The sequence below is a fragment of the Orbicella faveolata genome, unplaced genomic scaffold, assembly GCF_042242905.1.
Source record: "Orbicella faveolata isolate gen_17 unplaced genomic scaffold, um_ofav_v1 contig_3, whole genome shotgun sequence".
Classification (NCBI taxonomy): Eukaryota; Metazoa; Cnidaria; class Anthozoa; order Scleractinia; family Merulinidae; genus Orbicella; species Orbicella faveolata.
Genome location: NW_028301558.1, coordinates 8,869,815 through 8,887,500, shown reverse-complemented (window position 1 = coordinate 8,887,500; position 17,686 = coordinate 8,869,815). Strand labels below are relative to the sequence as shown.

The 17,686-nt window shown below is 39.7% G+C and overlaps 2 protein-coding genes across 2 annotated transcripts in view; one reads left to right on the top strand and one right to left on the bottom strand.

The window, feature by feature from the left end:
- The window catches only part of LOC149106271 (uncharacterized), a 946-nt gene extending 445 nt beyond the window's left edge, over positions 1-501 (bottom strand). The window contains exon 1 of the mRNA XM_089298269.1: positions 1-501. This exon is cut by the window's left edge and continues 48 nt beyond it. Coding sequence (XP_089154395.1) covers positions 1-453 — 453 coding nt within the window. The 5' untranslated portion in view covers positions 454-501.
- Positions 502-569: 68 nt separating this feature from the next.
- Positions 570-17,253, top strand: LOC149106270 (beta-1,3-galactosyltransferase 5-like). The gene is made up of 3 exons (XM_089297983.1): positions 570-738; positions 924-1,025; positions 13,861-17,253. Exon 3 carries the CDS (start codon positions 13,910-13,912, stop codon positions 15,053-15,055), a length of 1,146 nt encoding a protein of 381 aa, XP_089154109.1. The 5' UTR covers positions 570-738; positions 924-1,025; positions 13,861-13,909; the 3' UTR covers positions 15,056-17,253.
- The last annotated feature ends 433 nt before the right edge of the window (positions 17,254-17,686 follow it).

Genomic DNA, 17,686 nt, shown 5'->3' with positions numbered 1-17,686 from the left:
TTCTATGCGTTCTTCACACAAAAACTGTCCAGGGCCACAGTGGAGGCATCTCCCGAAAGCATCCTTTCCACAGGAAGGAATGACACATTTCTGTCCTTCTTGCAATGCCTGCCGATATAGAAGGGCAGACACAAGTCCTTGCCTAATATCCACCCAGGAAGCAGCAAGTCTTGCCTTTCTCTCACGGTAGGCCTGCAGCGTTTTTTTCAGACGAATTCTACGAATTCTAGGTTTCCTCTGGGTGGTTTCCTCGATCTCATGAATATCGTCAGTATCGTCCATAACATTCTCTTCGACTTCGACTTCACCTAAGCTAGAAACCAACGACGTCGAGGCCTGTTGAACTGCATAACGAAGCGGAACACTTCGCTTTGACTTTTTAACTGCCTTACCTCCTTTAAATTGCACAACAGTTACCTTTTTTTTAGCTCGAAAATCTCGTCGAGGAAGCATAATGGCGACGGAACAAATTTCATGTAGACCTACCACTGACTTAGAAACCTGGCCTTATTTAAAACCTCTCAGTTCGATAGGTAAATAGGGCCTACTTTACCCGCTTGCATGCGGTAATTAGATGTTAATTAAATCCGCTTATATGCGGTAGATTACTAGCGGATCGGGTGTTTTCAGTTTATTTACGAGCCAGACCGAAGCGAAAAAGCTATTACTCGTGATCTAGTTACCGAAGCTTAGGCTAATTTCGAGGAAAAATATTGGAAAAGAGAAACTTCTTATAAGGTAAGTCGCTTTACTTGTAACCACGCGAATTTACAACGCTAACATTTACGGTAATATTACTGTCCTCCATTCCCTAGACTAGCGCCAAGCGAGTGGTAGAGAATAATTCGGCCCTGAAGCCTGTTCCTTTGATATTCGCTCAATTCAAGCTTTAAGACTTCCTTATACTATATTTTGACACACAGAAAGCCAATCTGCAACCAAGTGTCTACAAAGAAAAGGTGTCAATTCTAGGACCCCATCTACTTGGTTTACGAACGGACAAAACGATCGCTTGGTCGTGAAAGGTGCGTTTCCTTGTCTATATTTGAGTAGTAGTCTCTGTAGCTGGCGGTTTAGTTGGGGCAGAGCGCGCGAGCAAGCGCCAAGAACGGCGATGCCACGAGGAGGAATTGTAACGATCGCTAAAATGCGTTTCGTTCTTTTTTTCCACGGAAACGCGCCTGATTTGTGGACTTAAGATTTCAGAAGGGGTATTATAGTTCAAGGAATTTTGCATTTAAGAGTCCCTGTCCATAAAAATGAAAAATAACTCGGCAAGGGTCGAAAATTCGATTTCGCTCATATTTTCATGGTAGATAGGCTAGGGTATGACAAAAACTACTGGATGGTTTTTTTGGCAAAATATCCTTTTATTTCAAAGAAATATGCAAATTACCATATTCCGTTAAAATCGTTATTTAACGCACCATTTTATTACACAAGTTTGAGAGCCTCGCATGCAAAACCACATCATTCTTCCGTCTTTAAAACACTCAAATATTTTTGTGCAATGTTTAAATGTGTACTGGGTTGATTTTAGGGAATGTTGCGTTGTCTTTTTGGGTGCAAAATAATTAAATTTCGAAGACATGTATTTCATTCACTTAAAAGTACTTTGTGAATATAATTAATTTTCACCATGTGCGAAACCTTCAAATGGATCAAGCTTCTGGTGGTTGAATCGCAGAAGGATGGTCTACAGATTCCTGTAAAAATTTCTTTGGCAAATGATTGTGAGCGACGCGAGAGCTTTTCAAAGTACGTCAAAAATGCAAATATTTGACCATCCGTCATCGAATTTCAATTTACGGCTTAGACGCGTTACCAACCTTAGTGTATATTTTAGCATGTGCCACACGACTAGACCTATAATAAGTTGGAATAGACACAGAGCTGATAATTTCGAAATGTTCTAACCTTATTTGCTGTAAAAGGCAGGTCCAAAGCCGATTTGACGTGTTTCTCTCACCATTCGTGGCACATAAAGCAGAAGTTTGCTTTTGTTTACACAAGGTGTACATCCGATGTACATCGCCAGCTGTCAACTTGAAATTTTCTCATGTTTTTAACCTCCCGTGGCACTCGACAGATAATAGAGCGAAAATTGATATTACATTATTAGCAAAATGGTGTTAACTTGTGAGAATAGTTACAGGCTTGTTGCACGCAAATTATAAAGAAAATCTAATGACTAGATTTTCTACAAATAAACGAAACCGATCTTAAAGGCCTGTTTATTTTTAACCGCGCGGCCATGGGCCGAGCGCGGTTCATGTTCTACCCTTGGTTTATTTTTTTTAATTTTTTTTTTTGTCGGAGACCAGACGCAGATGTCCACTCGGCCAACTTTGAATTACGCAATCTGTAATGTTTACTCGCCAAACCTTGTTTCTTCAGGGTCAACAAAAATCTCAGATTACAAAATCACGCCGAACCTACACGTTGCAAAAAAATCTCTTCAAAACCCTGACATCGAAGCGATATATCACTTTAGCGTTAATAGCTACCTCATATCGGCAGTGTTAAAATCTATTCGTTGACAATCCAGCTTCATCATATTAAAATTTCAACGAAATCGAACAAAACCAGAACTAAATATTATTAGATTTTTTTTGTAACCTAGCTTCATTGCGTGAGTCGACAAAGGAAGCGACGGTCGCCCACCGAAACACATTAACATAACCAGTGAACCTACGTTTCGGTAAAAAAAAATCCAGGATTATTGTCTGAAAGCTGAAAATTCAAGAGGAACATCTTTTTCGAACTTTTCTCAAGTTATTTAGACGAAAAAATGACCTCGGCGGACTCCAAAAGAGAACGAAACAAAAAACAGAACGAGACAGTGAGAAGAGCCGATAATTTATTCACCGCGTGGCCTTCGTTACGTTCACGTTAAAAAAACCTTACTTCTGGATAATTTCAGCCTTACAAGTCAGCAACTGGTCCCAAATTACTTTCTGTATCCTTACAAATGTCCTGACTTCCATCTCCGAAAGATTTGGCCGCAATTTTTTAGCAAATAAACATTTCGCCGACGGCAATCACCATTACGGTGGCTTGCAACTAATTCGCTAACCTTACAAAACCCTCCCGAGGGGGGGATATGACGAAAAGAGCTGAAAAATGATGACCGGAAATAGAGTAATTTTCTCAGCTTCCAGTGTGCCAAATTTGCTGGAAATAGGTTCAAAACCGATATTTTTTTTTCGTTTTTTTTTTTCTTCGGGTCACTCATGCTACCAAAACAGTTAACTTTTTTAAAAGTTAGCTGTTTTGGTTTTAAAAAAGCGCGGTTGTAAGATCTTAAAGATCTTCTTGTTATTCATGTTGCCATGGCAAGGGTACATACGTCAGCTCAACCATCAAAAATCCAAAGTTTGGACGATGGACGATGGACGATGGACGATGGACGATGGACGATGGACGATGGACGATGGACGATGGACGATGGACGATGGACGATATCTCTGACATTCATTTATTTGTCGATATTAAACTATTGAACAGCGAAAATTCGTGCCCTCCCCCCTTCCCTCCCCCGAGCAAAAATATAACTTATTTGGACTGGACAAATTATCGCGAAGTTCTGATCGCGGATTTTTCGTCACGCAATGTCGCGCATTCATTTATTTCTCTCGGCCAAAGTACATAAACATGAATAAATTTTCCACACAATCTTTTGCTTTTGTCACGCGATGTCACCATGGAGATTTGAAATACTTGCAATTAAAACTTCAGAGCTGGCGAAAATGAAATTGAAACCCGTAAGGAAAGGAAAGGAGAAATGGTAATGGGAAGCACCGATAATCCTGGCAGACCGCTTGTGGAAAGCTTCACCAAAACAGCTTAAAAACTAAGGTGAGGCGCTTATCTCCTCTCCCCCCCCCCCCCCACCCACCCCACGACAACTCATGCAAAAACATATCACGCGCTTGCCGTATGGGCTACGATTCTCCTGCGTCATTTCTGTATGCAGTCTGGAATAATTCATGTGAAAAAGCAATCGATTGCGGGACGAAAGAAAAAGATTGTGTGACAAATTTATACTTTGTTGTCAGAATTTAATAAATGAAAAACTGACATTGCGTGACATAAAATCCGCGGTCAAAATTTGTCCAGTGAAAATAAGTTTGTTTTTTTTTTCTTGGTGGGGAGCGGAGCGGGCACGATTTTTCGCTGTGCACTATTTCAAAATTCCATAGTGACATCGCGTGATAAAAGAAGGAATGCGTGAAATTGCGTGACGAACAATTCGCAATCACAACTTTGTCCTCGAATTTTCGCTGTTCAATATTTTAACATCGCGTGACAAAAGCAAAAGATTGTGTGACAATTTTATACTTTGTCTGAGAGAAATAAATGAATGTCAGAGATATTGTCCATCGTCCATCGTCCATCGTCCATCGTCCATCGTCCATCGTCCATCGTCTATCGTCTATCGTCCAGAGTCCACCGTCTGGGTTTTAGCACATGCCATTTTATTATCACTGACGTAAAAGCCTTGGCTACGTATGTCCGCAAACCTAAGTTGGCTAAGGCTCATTATTGTTTCTCTGCGGTCTTTTCTAATCTCCTAACGCGTAACGCTTGTGGTTGATACGAATTTCCTTAGCGTGGGCTACAATTATTCTTTGATAATTACCGAGTATAATCCGATTACACTGATCCTAAAACCACTAACAATTGATTGCTTTAAGCTGAGTCAAACAAACAAATCTTCTAAATATTGTACTAAAACTTGTTATGACAGTTTATTTTGTATAACAGAACAAGGATTTCTCACTCGTATGCGTCATTGAAAATTCTGTTTTAATAATGATTTCATTTCTTCGACTTAGCCAAAAATTCGTATAACATTTTGGACAAAATCAATTTATCTTTGCTGGCATATAAGAACACGCGTCTGCTGTCAATTTCGGCTCGATAATCCCCAGATAAGAGGAAAGCCTCAATTCTCATATCGATCATTTCTGTGATTAGAAAAATGTAGAATAAAGATGCTTACCGATTGTACGGTCTCTTTCCAAAGAATGATAACTGCAGCTCGTCAAACTTGGCCCGCATTGCGTTCCGAAGTGCTTCCTTCAGTCTGAGGATAATCATTATCTGGGCAGAATTGTCTGTGACATGGAAGGCGAACACAATTTTTCCTTTTTTTTATATAATTTGGACACTATTGACTCAATTCGAGATAAATATATACCTCCTGAAGGCCCGCATTCATGGCATTGGAAAGTACTCGCGACTATCTTTGTCCGCCATCTTGAATCTTTTGGTTTGTTGTGAAACACAACACTCCAACCAAAACACGCACTCTCATTGGTTGAAACGTGAGTTTCGGGGCATCACAGCTGTCCTAATATATCGGGATATTCCGGACTGAAAACGACTCCCCTGTACGGCTATTCTTTAAGAACATTGTTTGAGTATTGAAAACCCATTTAAGGGACGTCAAACTCACCAATAACTCTGTTATCCGCCGAAGCTTAGATTGTTTTCGAAGAAATATTACTAAAGGAAACTCCAAGCACGGTAAGTCGCTTTTTTAACCACACGAATTTACAATGCTAACACTTACGGTAAGAGACTTTGCGAGACGGCGAGACAAGCGTTTTTCTCTGAGAGCCCGAGACATTTTGGTTTTTTTAGGTTGAGAAACCGAGACTTCAAAGTGTTTTAAGAGCAGCTTCGCCTAAATATCAACTAGACTTGGAAATAGCGAAAAAATCGAATTTCTTCAAACTCGCCCAGAATGAAGCCCTACGGGCACTAGTTACAAAAATATCGTTTTAAGTTCGATAAATCAAAAATTATTTTTTTTCCGCAATTTTTTCGTTTCGGTGCCCCAAATCGGCCAAAATCCATCGAAAATGAGCGGCATATTCGGAGGCTCGTAAACTCAAAAGCAAAAATCTTCATTACAAACTGATTGCACGTCGTATTTGTACTTCCTTTCTTGTCTATTTAGAGCTAAATAGATCGTGATTTGATTAGCACTTAAATATTTGACGAATTTTTTAAGTTAACGACCCAAGACAGCTTTACAAGAGGTCTACATTTAGCCTATTTTCAAATGCTAAAAAGGCGTTCTGGTACACGGCTTTTCCCAAAACGACTAGTTTGGTCTGAAAGAGCATTGTTTCTTCTTCAAATTAGTGAAATAAAATTTTTGGGTAAATAAAATCGCGAGCGCTGAGATAGCGAACTAAATGCCGCACTTCGTCCTGAAAACGTGACCTTTGACCCGAGGGTAACGAAACCGATTACTGCAAGAAAACCCGGAAGAAAAGCAAACGCTTCGTTATTTTGAAACAATTTCTAGCGATATCTCTCCGAAACCATGAGTACAAGAAACTGTTTCCAGATATGAAATCTTGCAGGGTCAAAGACGGGGTTAAAGGGCGCATTTTGACACAATAACTTTGTTTGCTGAGAATTGAAGTCAATGACCGTTAACGAATTCCAGTGAAATTTGCAAACTTGAAGTATGTTAGCCGATACTTACCTGAATATTTATATTTATAGAAGAGTCGTCTTCTAGGATTAACCTTCAAAAGAAGCTGGACCCCGATTGGGAAACCTCTAAAAGAAGAAATGTGTAATATTCCGTGACTTACCCGATGCTATAGATTCCATGCACATGCCAACCGCATGTTTGTCGTAAAATCAACTGAACTCCACTGACAGTTTCAATGGGCAACCCCAAAATAAACAATCCCCAAAAATGTAAAGTGAAATTGGCTGTCTTGATGAACAGTTAGAAGCTAGAGTCAAGTTCCATTACCTTTAAAAAGTGCTTGATTTTATTTGTTTGCGTCGACTTTGTTCACTACTCTCACGTTCGAATGCCGCGAATCGGTCACGCCAAAACGGTGCAGACCGTGCAGACTGCAGACACTTGTTTGGGCTTTTCATTGTGACTCCTTTTTTTGGGTCTAGTTACAAAATAGTGTTAAATATATCTGAAAGTTTGTCATTTATCCACAGGCTGCACAAGCGCAGTATTTGACTTTTGATTCAATAGACAAACGCGTACAAGACTTTGTATGGGAAACTTACTCAGTCTGTACGGTCTGCAGTGTTTTGGCATGACCGATACTACGCGGTATTCGAACGTGACAGTAACTACTGAGTGAACAAAGTAGAATCAAGCACTTTTAAAGGGTAATGGAACTTGACTCTAACTTTTAACTGTTCATGAAGACAGCCAATTTCACTTTACATTTTTGGGGATTGTTTATTTTGGGGTTACCCATGGAAACTGTCAGTGGGGTTAAGTGAGTTTTACGACAAACATGCGGTCGGCATGTGCATGGAATTTAAGCTAATTTATAGCAGCGGGCAGGTCACGGAACATTAAACATTTCTTCTTTTAGAGGTTTCCAAATCTGGATCCAGCTTCTTTTGAAGGTTAATCCAAGAAGACGACTCTTCTATAAATATAAATATTCAGGTAAGTATCGGCTAACATGCGTCGAGTTTGCAAATTTCACTGGAATTGACTGCAATTCAATCCTTAGCAAACAAAGTTATTGTGTCAAAATGCGCCCTTTAGCCCCGTCTTTGACCCTGCAAGATTTCATATCTGGGAATAGTTTCTTGCAATCATGGTTTCGGAGAGATATCACTAGAAATTGTTTCAAAATAACGAAGCGTTTGCTTTTCTTCCGGGTTTTCTTGCAGTAATCGGTTTCGTTACCCTCGGGTCAAAGGTCACGTTTTCAGGACGAAGTGCTGCATTTAGTTCGCTATCTCAGCGCTCGCGATTTTATTTACCCAAAAATTTTATTTCACTAATTTGAAGAAGAAACAATGCTCTTTCAGACCAAACTAGTCGTTTTGGGAAAAGCCGTGTACCAGAACGCCTTTTTAGCATTTGAAAATAGGCTAAATGTAGACCTCTTGTAAAGCTGTCTTGGGTCGTTAACTTAAAAAATTCGTCAAATATTTAAGTGCTAATCAAATCACGATCTATTTAGCTCTAAATAGACAAGAAAGGAAGTACAAATACGACGTGCAATCAGTTTGTAATGAAGATTTTTGCTTTTGAGTTTACGAGCCTCTGAACATGCCGCTCATTTTCGATGGATTTTGACCGATTTAGGGTACCGAAACGAAAAAATTGCGGAAAAAAAATAATTTTTGATTTATCGAACTTAAAACGATATTTTTGTAACTAGTGCCCGTAGGGCTTCATTCTGGGCGAGTTTGAAGAAATTCGATTTTTTCGCTATTTCCAAGTCTAGTTGATATTTAGACAAAGCTGCTCTTAAGTGCGGGCGCGAGACGTTCAGGCTCTTAAAATTCCAGCCCCAGATTTAGTTGAGAGCTAGAATGAGCTTGTACAGCCTTCTAGCGTGCTTCTTCGACCTGGTTGAAACTGTTGCTTCATTGAAATTCAATATCAAGTGACGAGAACACGTCATTTCTAATATCAATAATAATATCGAATAATATCGAAAACTCGAGACTGCGAGAATGCGAGACGCACAAAACCGCTAAAAAACAAGACAGCGAGACCCGTGAAATTCGACTAAAATTTTGCGAGACCCAGAGATTTTGAAGGACCATTCGCCACCCCTGTAACTGATTACTGTCTTAATTTCTCTGGAGTAGCACCAAGCGAGTGGCAGAGAATAATTCAGCCCAGAAGCCTGTTTGATTCGCGAAATTCAAGCATTAAGACTACCTTGTGCATGCACTGCACGAAATGGCATGTATAAGGAGGTATAATGGACCCGTATATATAATGTGTACTGAAAGGTATACTGATGTATACTGAAGTATACGTGTAAGGTCCGTGTAATTATCAGTATACGTCTGTATCCTTATACTAATGTATACTGTCTTGTGGAGATTACCTTATACCTAGTGTAAGGGAACCTTATATGAGTTGACAAAGTAAATTCAAATCGTTTGTTATTTTGTATCATAAATGAAGGAAACGAAAGCCTCCGCTGTTGAAAATAGTGCTGTTGTGAAAAATCATACCCGGTGATAATGAGTGCTTCGTACAGAAGAACTTACTTGGCGAACTTATCGGCGTGTAAAGGGCGTGTAAAGTAAGCTTTAAGTTAGATAAACAGTTATAAACGCCGGTGGTATCAGTATTAACGCATTTTTACCCTTCCTTGCGGATTTCGCACAGGTATCATTAACGAAAGATAGCGATAACACATTTATACGCTTCTTTACGCATTGTGTAAAGATATCCATAACGCATCTGTACGATCCTTTGCGCGTAAAGATATCAATAAGGCTTCTTTACGCCTCTTTATGCATCGCGTTAAGGTATCATTAACTCATCTGTACACTCCTTTACACGTTGCGTAAAGATATCAGTATTCTTTATGGATTGCTTTATAAGGTATTATTATAGTTTGTAACCGGGTATGACGCTAACACAACGCCTCTTTACAGACTTAATCACGCATCTTTCATTTACGCTTCTTTAATTTCTCAACGGTATTTAAGATCACCTGAAGGTATCGATCAATAATCTGAATAATGCTTCTTTTGATCTCATCTCTATGTATCGACGTAAAACGCGTTCGTAAAAAAAAAAAAACAGGCCCAGGAATCGACAGGATGAAGTGCCAGAGCGATTACGTGCAGCCCATGATTACTAATGAGACCGGAGACCTAAATATGATATGCTTGATCAGTTTCTGATTCTGGTTGGGTTTGGGTTCACAGCACAATGAGTGTCAGCGGCTTTGCCAAGGGAAGACCAAATGTGTACCCATGCATGACGTACGTGACCCAATTTCTTTGATTTTGCCGGTTTAGCGCCACATTTGAAAGGCGTGCAGATTCGTTGAAGACGGTTTACTTTTTTATTTCGTTGTCGGTTAGAACTTACCTTAGTTTTTGAGGCAAGGGATCTTAATTCGGTAATTCAGCAAACGGTGAGAAGTGGAATTTGAAGAAAAATAAGACGAAGGAAACTCCATTTAGCGAACACTATGTGCGGCAATCGATCGAGTCGTCTTCGCTTTCCTTTGGAACTCACCTTGGAACTGAACACGGCATCGTGCCACAAAGAACGTTTCTCAGTCACAGGGAGATGGATAGTCTTCCTCTTTGGTCTATACAATAGAAGAAATCATGACTTCTGAAAACGTTAACCATGTCCAGGTAAGCTGTAGCCTTAGTTTCTTGTAAGCAAGATAAGCTCTTGATAATCTTGATGTTTTTATCTACTTGCAAGAGCATGCTCTCGAAATCATTAAACCTTGCTGAAATTATACACATCCTCAAACCGTTTTTAGTATAGGAGATTACACAGAAATGTGCTCTAAACGTGCTTAACTGAAAGTACATTTTATCCCAAAGGACTTAAATTGCAGTCTGCAAAATGCTGTTCTCAGGACAACTTGTGAAGAGAGTCATTTCAAGTCAAGAAACTTCAAGTACTCGTGGCTACGGAGGCGAAGGAAAAGGGAACTCTTAACCCGCATGTTAACCTTGTGTTTCTATTAGACGGATGCCGTCAGAGGACATTTTACGTAAATTTTATTTACGTACACCATTTGGAAAGTACGTGTTAGAGAAGCACGAGACAACTTCCACTGGGTTGAGTTTAAGATAGAAATCAAGCAGGTTTTAATTTGTAAATGATGAAAGCAAAAAATAGCAGAGAAGAAAACGATAAAAATGTTGCCACTGCCACTGAGAGTCCCGCAGACAAATTTCATTTTAGCTAAAAACCAGGGTCATTATCCACGAAATATACGAAATCAGCACATACTCCTTCCACACCACATTCAGTATACCCCTTCATTCTCCCAGTATACACACACTATACTGACATGTGGCCTGAACTAGAAGGAGCCCTGCCACAACTGTAAGATTCCCTATACACACCGTCCACAGACCTTCCAGTAGTCCTTTTTTACTCAGTATACATCACGTATACTGGCATGTATGCTGACATATAAGGAATCCTGCCACAAGTGTGTAAGATCCTGGTATTTTCCTTGGCCAACCCTGAAATATACTTATCATTATGCGGACCTTATACATCCTGCCTCATCCTTACATTTTTCTTATACGGATAGATATACTGACTGTCTACGGACCATTTTATTCAGTGATAATATAGTTTGACACAGAAAACCAACCTGCAACCAAAGTGTCTACAAAGAAAAGGTGAAAGAAAAGGTTACGCTCTATTTTGCACGCAGTTCTTTTCCTGTCCGAACGATTGGTGTCGCGAATTCTTTCAGGGTAAAAATTATTCCTTTCACCAACAGTAACGCCCACGGATTGAACTGTTCTCGTTAAAATCAGCGACCATATACGCACGTACCAACCGGTTTATCTACAGGTGAAAAGCGTGTTTAATAAACAAATAAATGGGCTAGATTGACAGTGTATATAAATGCTACGTCCTCGGTGAGCATTTTCAAAACCTCGGTCACAGTGTTTCAATATACGTACCTCTCGGCCGGCAAATAACATACATTTTTTTACTATAGAAAAGTGCCTTTAATAAACAAAGCAGCTGGCTGTACAGCCTGTAGACTCTGCTATTTAACCTATTGACAATTATCCCCAAGGCTGTCATGCAAGATATAATTTATGTTTGGTAACTGTTATTTTAAAACAGTTTGTGAAAACCATTGTCACCGTCAAAGGTTTAAAAGGTTATGCTCTGTTTTGCATGCTGTTCTTTTTCTTTCCAAGCGATTGCTCTCGTGAACTCCGAGTCCTTAAGGGTTTAAATTATTCCCCTCACAAATGTCGCGTACGGATCACTGTTCGTGTTAAAATCAGGGACGTAGCGACCATACACGCATGTGCCAACCGGCTCCGAAAATCGAGAAAAAAAATTTCGGTTGGCTTGACAGTCTGTAGACTCCTCTATTTAACTTACTAACAATTATCCCGAACATTGACATGTAAACAATATAAGCTACTAAGGAAAAGGTCAAAAAGTATTATGGAGGGGTGAGTCATCAGTTTTTAAGCCTTCGGTAAGGAGTGGGTCATACAGTTTTCAGCTACTCATGGGGACTACTAAAACAGTTGGCCACACATGCATTAAAATTTTGTACGTATTAACAAATAACTGTTAGCCCTCTTTTGTGTCTTTATATGAAACTTAACTTATAATACATGCACGAGATTTTTTTCGTGTTTTACTTCATTGCTGTATTGTACCATGTGGTAAAGGCAACCACAATGAATTTTGTTGAATTTTAGCCAACTTATGTCTACATGCTATTTATCCGCAAGGGTACGGGACTCGTGTTCATGGGTCTGGGACTCACACTCTTGAATTTGCTGGCTGTGTGAGTCCCAGGACTCACTACAGCTTTTTTCTAAATGGATCACTGTTCCACAGGAACAACACTGGAAAAAAAGAAATACAACACAAACACCTGTGATAAGCATTGTCTTCCAACGCAGTTTTTTTATAAAAAAAAAAAACAGTACTTGACGTTTCATGTCCTAGTCGACATAAAGCCGGTTGTTGGGACTGTAACGAATTTTACGTTGAAAAAACAAAACGAAGACTCCATGACAGAAAAAATCAACAATTCAAGGCCCTTACAGTTAAGGCCATTCATCAGCCGTTGCTAATCATGTAAAAACCAGTGATCACGACATTAAATGGGATCATTTTGACATCTTAGCGTTTTAGCATTTTAGCAAAACTGACTTCTATTGCAGCATTAAGGAGATTATTCATTCAAGAGCTTAAGCCTTCACTAAATGTCAGAGTCATAATAGTGAGCAGTTGTTGTTTTACGTACTATCTGTTACTTTTCATGACGTCTAGACAGGTTAACATACTGCTGCATATCATATTTTCAATCTAGGTTCCAGACCTCTAATATTTATGATATAAATAGCTTTCGAAAATTCGTAACAGCCACTTTTGAAAATGTATGTTGACTAGCATACGAAACATCAAGTTATGTATCAAAATCCATTGAAATAAATGTTTATCACTGCTGTTTGGGGTATATCTTTAATCAAGCTACGAGGATCTAAAAACAAGAGTTTATACGTTGCGGACATGACTTAAAGTTTCTAGAGTAAAGGGAAACAATATTATATTTAGATACGGTTGTACTATTGTTAAGAAATAAACCTAAAACGTCAATAACACCACAAGCTAGTTCATATACAAAATGTAATTTTGTTGGATTATGCAACAAAAGTGTCATGTTTTATTAGGGGTGGGTCATGAAATTTTCAACCTTCGATTAGGGGCCGGGTGGGTCACTCAGTTTGGTGCCAGATGGAAAGGCTGGGTCATGTGTTTTCTATCCACCACACTTTCAAATGCTCCGCGCCCCCGGCCCCAATACCTTTTGACATTTCCCTGCCCCTAATTCTATCGGGCGTGCCCCAAACCTCCTTAGTGGCTTGAGCCTTTGGCGCCGAAGGCGTTAATGGAGGTTATTATATGGCAAGCTCCGCGAGCGGGCAAGATGAATCAAATCCTGCGCTGTGATTGGCTACCCGAGCGGGCAAGATGGGGCTATCTTGCCCGCTCGGGACTACCCGCCGTGTCCCGCGAGAAAAATGTCCCCGAAAGCCATATAATAAATCCTTTATTGACCAAGCTTGTTCGGTCAAGATGGCTGGATATTGGCCTCGTTCTTTTTTTGCGAGTTTATGGACCTCGACTCCGTCTCGGTCCATAAACTCGCAAAAAAAAGAACTTGGCCAATATCCAGCCATCTTGACCTCACACTTGGTCAATAACCCATATGTATATTTCTTTTACATTTTTTTCTTTATCCTCCTCAATCAAATACAATATCAATATAAAAAAAAATAAATAAAAATTTTTACGATGTTTTAAATCTTTAATCAAACCAGCACAATTTTGTTCCTTTGTAGAAGGAGCTCGCGCTTGGAGTGAAGTCATTTCAATTCACCCACTGGGAACATGCTTCATCGACGACAACACTGTCTGTTGTTTCCTTGGAATTGGTTGTGTTTACTCAGAAGGAGACAACATGGCTCGATAAAGTTCAAGATAATCCAGCTCTCTCTTGTTACGGTAACGGCAGTTGCTTTAATAACGTATTTAAGTGGCTTTCACATGACGTCCTTCTATCATCATGAAACACGCTCACGACTTATTAAAGCTCTTAACCTGGGCACGACTTTCAGGCGTTTTGACGACAAGCCATCTTCAGGCAGTGGCGCTCCCTCTCTATCTAATGTGGTGCCTACTCTAGAATGGGCTTCAGGCCGTTTAAAGCCCAAACCCTCCTCCGCGCAGCCTGCAATTCATCCTGAGTTTAAATTGTGGAAAACAACGCTCCAGCACAAAACAACTTTGATAACCAAGACTGTGTGTAGACGGCACTACCCTCTCCTTATCCTGGTCTCGTCTACACCAGCAAATTTTGAGAGAAGATATTTGATTCGTCAAACATGGGGTGCCGATAACAACAATGTTCCTCAGTGGAAGACATACTTTCTCCTTGGTCAGACAAGGAATCAAACACATTCAGATTTACTCAAAAAAGAAGATAGCGTCTATGGCGACATGATTCGTGCGGATTATTATGAACATTACTGGAACCAGAGTTTGAAGATACAGATGGCCTTCGAATGGGCAGCCAGATATTGTGGGTTTTCTTACCTTCTCAAAGCAGACGACGATGTGTTCGTCAACCCTAAACGTTTAATAGATGTCTTACAGTTAAAAACAACACCTAAGAAAGGCCTTTATATGGGTAAACTTCATCACAATCCGTTTGTACTACGACGTGGAAAATGGCGTGTCAGTTATGAAGAGTACAATGGTACACACTATCCAGATTTCTGTAGTGGTGCTGGCTTTGTTATGTCGTATGATGTTGTCGAGAGTCTGGTTCCTTTATTTGATGTGATTAAGCCGTATAGACTGGACGATGTGTATGTTGGAATGCTTGCAGATAAACGCGGTGTAAAAGCAGTGGACCACACAGGGTTTGTTATGCCAGTTTTTGAGACTCTTTATGATAAGTGTAATTTTGTTCCAAACACTCTTGTGCAGCATCGAGCTACTGGAGAATGTTTAATTCGACTGAAAGTCAGCTAGTGAAATCGTTCATTTAAGGTATTTATATTAAAGTGAGGGCGTCGAACGCACTTTCATAATCTCTGATTACTATTAGTTTACAGAAATATTTTCACGGACGAGTACTATCCATCCGGGTTTTGTCCTCGGACGGGTGCTGCGGGCTGATAGTGTCTCTCCGCGGATGAACACTATCGCGTCACGTGATCAATTCAAACCAATAAGAATCGGAGAAAATTTAGTGGTGAACTATAATAGCTGATAGTATGTACGAGTACCTTAGCTAATCAGATTGCAGCATTTGCATTGGTATACTAGTAAAATTCTACTAATGGCCAATAGTTTACCATAGCTTAGCCAATCAGATTGAAGTATTCGCATTATTTACGACGTATTCTAGTAGAAGTCTACCAAAACTCGATAGAAACACGAAAAATGTTGCTCATGAAGATAACGTAAGGTTCTTGTGATGGAGGATGATTTAGAAATATTACAGGATAAATCAATTTCCAAGAACGCCAGAGAAAGGAAATTACTTTGACCGATATTCGACTTTGAAACCTCGAATTTTTCAAAGAAACTCATGAGCGCGTGAAAGCGGCTGTAAATACAAAGGAATAATAAGGGTCTGTTTTACAAGGAGGGGCGGTTACCCTAGCAAGCGGGTTAACCCTAGCTGGAGGGCAAAAGATAGCCCGGGTTTACAAGGAAAATTTTACAGGTAGGGTAACCTTACAACCCGGGACAACTTAATGCGCGGCTACACTCAAAGGGTCTGGAAACAATTAGAAAGTTAACCCGGGTAGGCAGGTAAACCCGGCCTGGAGTGTTTACAAGGGAAAAAAATAACCCGCCTGTAAGGGTAACCCTAGCACGCAGATAGGGTAACCCGCCCACTTGGGTAACCCTAGCTGCCTTGTAAACACGATGAAGAAAAAAAGAGGAAATGTGTGAGTGCTATGGAAACCCGCTTGCTAGGGTAACCCGCCTTCTAGGGTAACCCTCTCTCCTTGTAAACAGGCCCTAAGAAACTGAGAAGGTTGTTGTTGTTAAACGTTTCTGAGAATTCAATCCGACCGGGAGTTATACTAAAGTCTAATGTCAAGCACTACTTAATATGGAGAGAAACAACTGGAAACCTCGTTGAAACAGTTTAATGCTCTTTCAATGACAAATTGAAACTTCTATTTTTGTGTTTAACGCACATCAACATCTCTGTTGAAAAACGGTTCCGTGTTAAATCATTCCGAGTGTAAAACTTCGGCGGTCCCACGGGATTTGCCGAAGAAATGAATCGTCACGAGTTCTATTTATATTTGGTAATGTCATCGTATTAAATCGGGAAGGCCGAACACCAAAAACACGGGCGCAATGGCGTCCTAGGTTCACGTCGTTCGTGTACATGGGAAGCAGAGTTCGTTTAACTTGTTGTTTTGAGCGTTTGAGTAAAGGCGGTCATACACTTACAGCCATCGCCATCGCTATGGGCGAAACTAACTAAAAAGGCAACGACCATCAAATCTTTGTCAGCTTTTAAAGCCATCAGTACGCAAAAAGGTTATGTCAGCTCTGTTCGAGGGATACGGGAGAGATTGTAAATTATGTTTAACGTAGCTCTCACTGTATAAGGAATATATTTATAATTAGATAATTCTGTACTTTAGGTAGCTTTTTTTTAAGAAAAAAATGCTGTAAGTTTTGAATCTTCAGTTTTTGAAAGGATATGTCAGCTGCGTAAGAGCGATGTGGGAGAGATTTTCAAATTTTGTTCAACTTAGTTCTCACTGTATAAGAAGTATATTCATAATGTAAATACTAATTCTGTATTTTAGTTAGTTTTAAAATAATGCTGTTAGTTATGAATCTTAGTGTTTTTAAGTTTTAATTTTTGAAAAGGATGTGTCAGCTGTGTTAGAGGGATGTGGGAGAGATTGTAAATTATGTTCAACTTAGTTCTCATTGTATAGGAAAATATATTCATAATATAAATAATTCTGTATTTTAGGTAGTCTTAAAACATATTGTAAGTTATGAGTCTTAAAGATATTTAGTTTCAGTTTTTGAAAGGATATGTCAGCTGTGTTAGAGGGATGTGGGAGGGATGAATCTTTAAGTTTTTTCGTTTTAATTTTTGAAATAAATGTTAATGATATTGTATCTTAGTACCGTAATGGCGCTTGAACGACGAGACACTTTAATAAACGACGGAAATGTATGTATGAACATGTATGCATATTGCTACAACTTGCTGGGCGTATCGTTGCATGTTGTGTTGTTACCGCCGTTTTTTTTTGTTTTTTTTTCTCTCTGTTTCGAATAATTTGCGCACCTTTCCGTCGCCAGTTGGTTTCCAATTTTCAAGGTAACCTTAAGGTATTTTCCAATTCTCAGTCGATCTGTTGTTTACTTTCATGCTTCGAAAGTTAACTCCACAGCCCTCGAGAATGTAAGCATACATACCAACAAATGCCTTGTTTAATCGTTGTTATTTCGTTCAGGTGCTGCTACCCGCGTCTCCTCGGCGATACAGGACAGCTGACAGGAGTTGCTTTGGTGACGCAAGCCATTAAAATGTTATCCAGGCATGGCTAGTCACATTGAGCAGTGATCTGATTGCAGTCGAATTGTTGAACTTACTGGAGCTGTTTGTTA

Bases quoted from the DNA above. Each gene is read 5' to 3' on its own strand.
- LOC149106270 (XM_089297983.1), top strand. From the start codon at position 13,910: ATGCTTCATCGACGACAACACTGTCTGTTGTTTCCTTGGAATTGGTTG.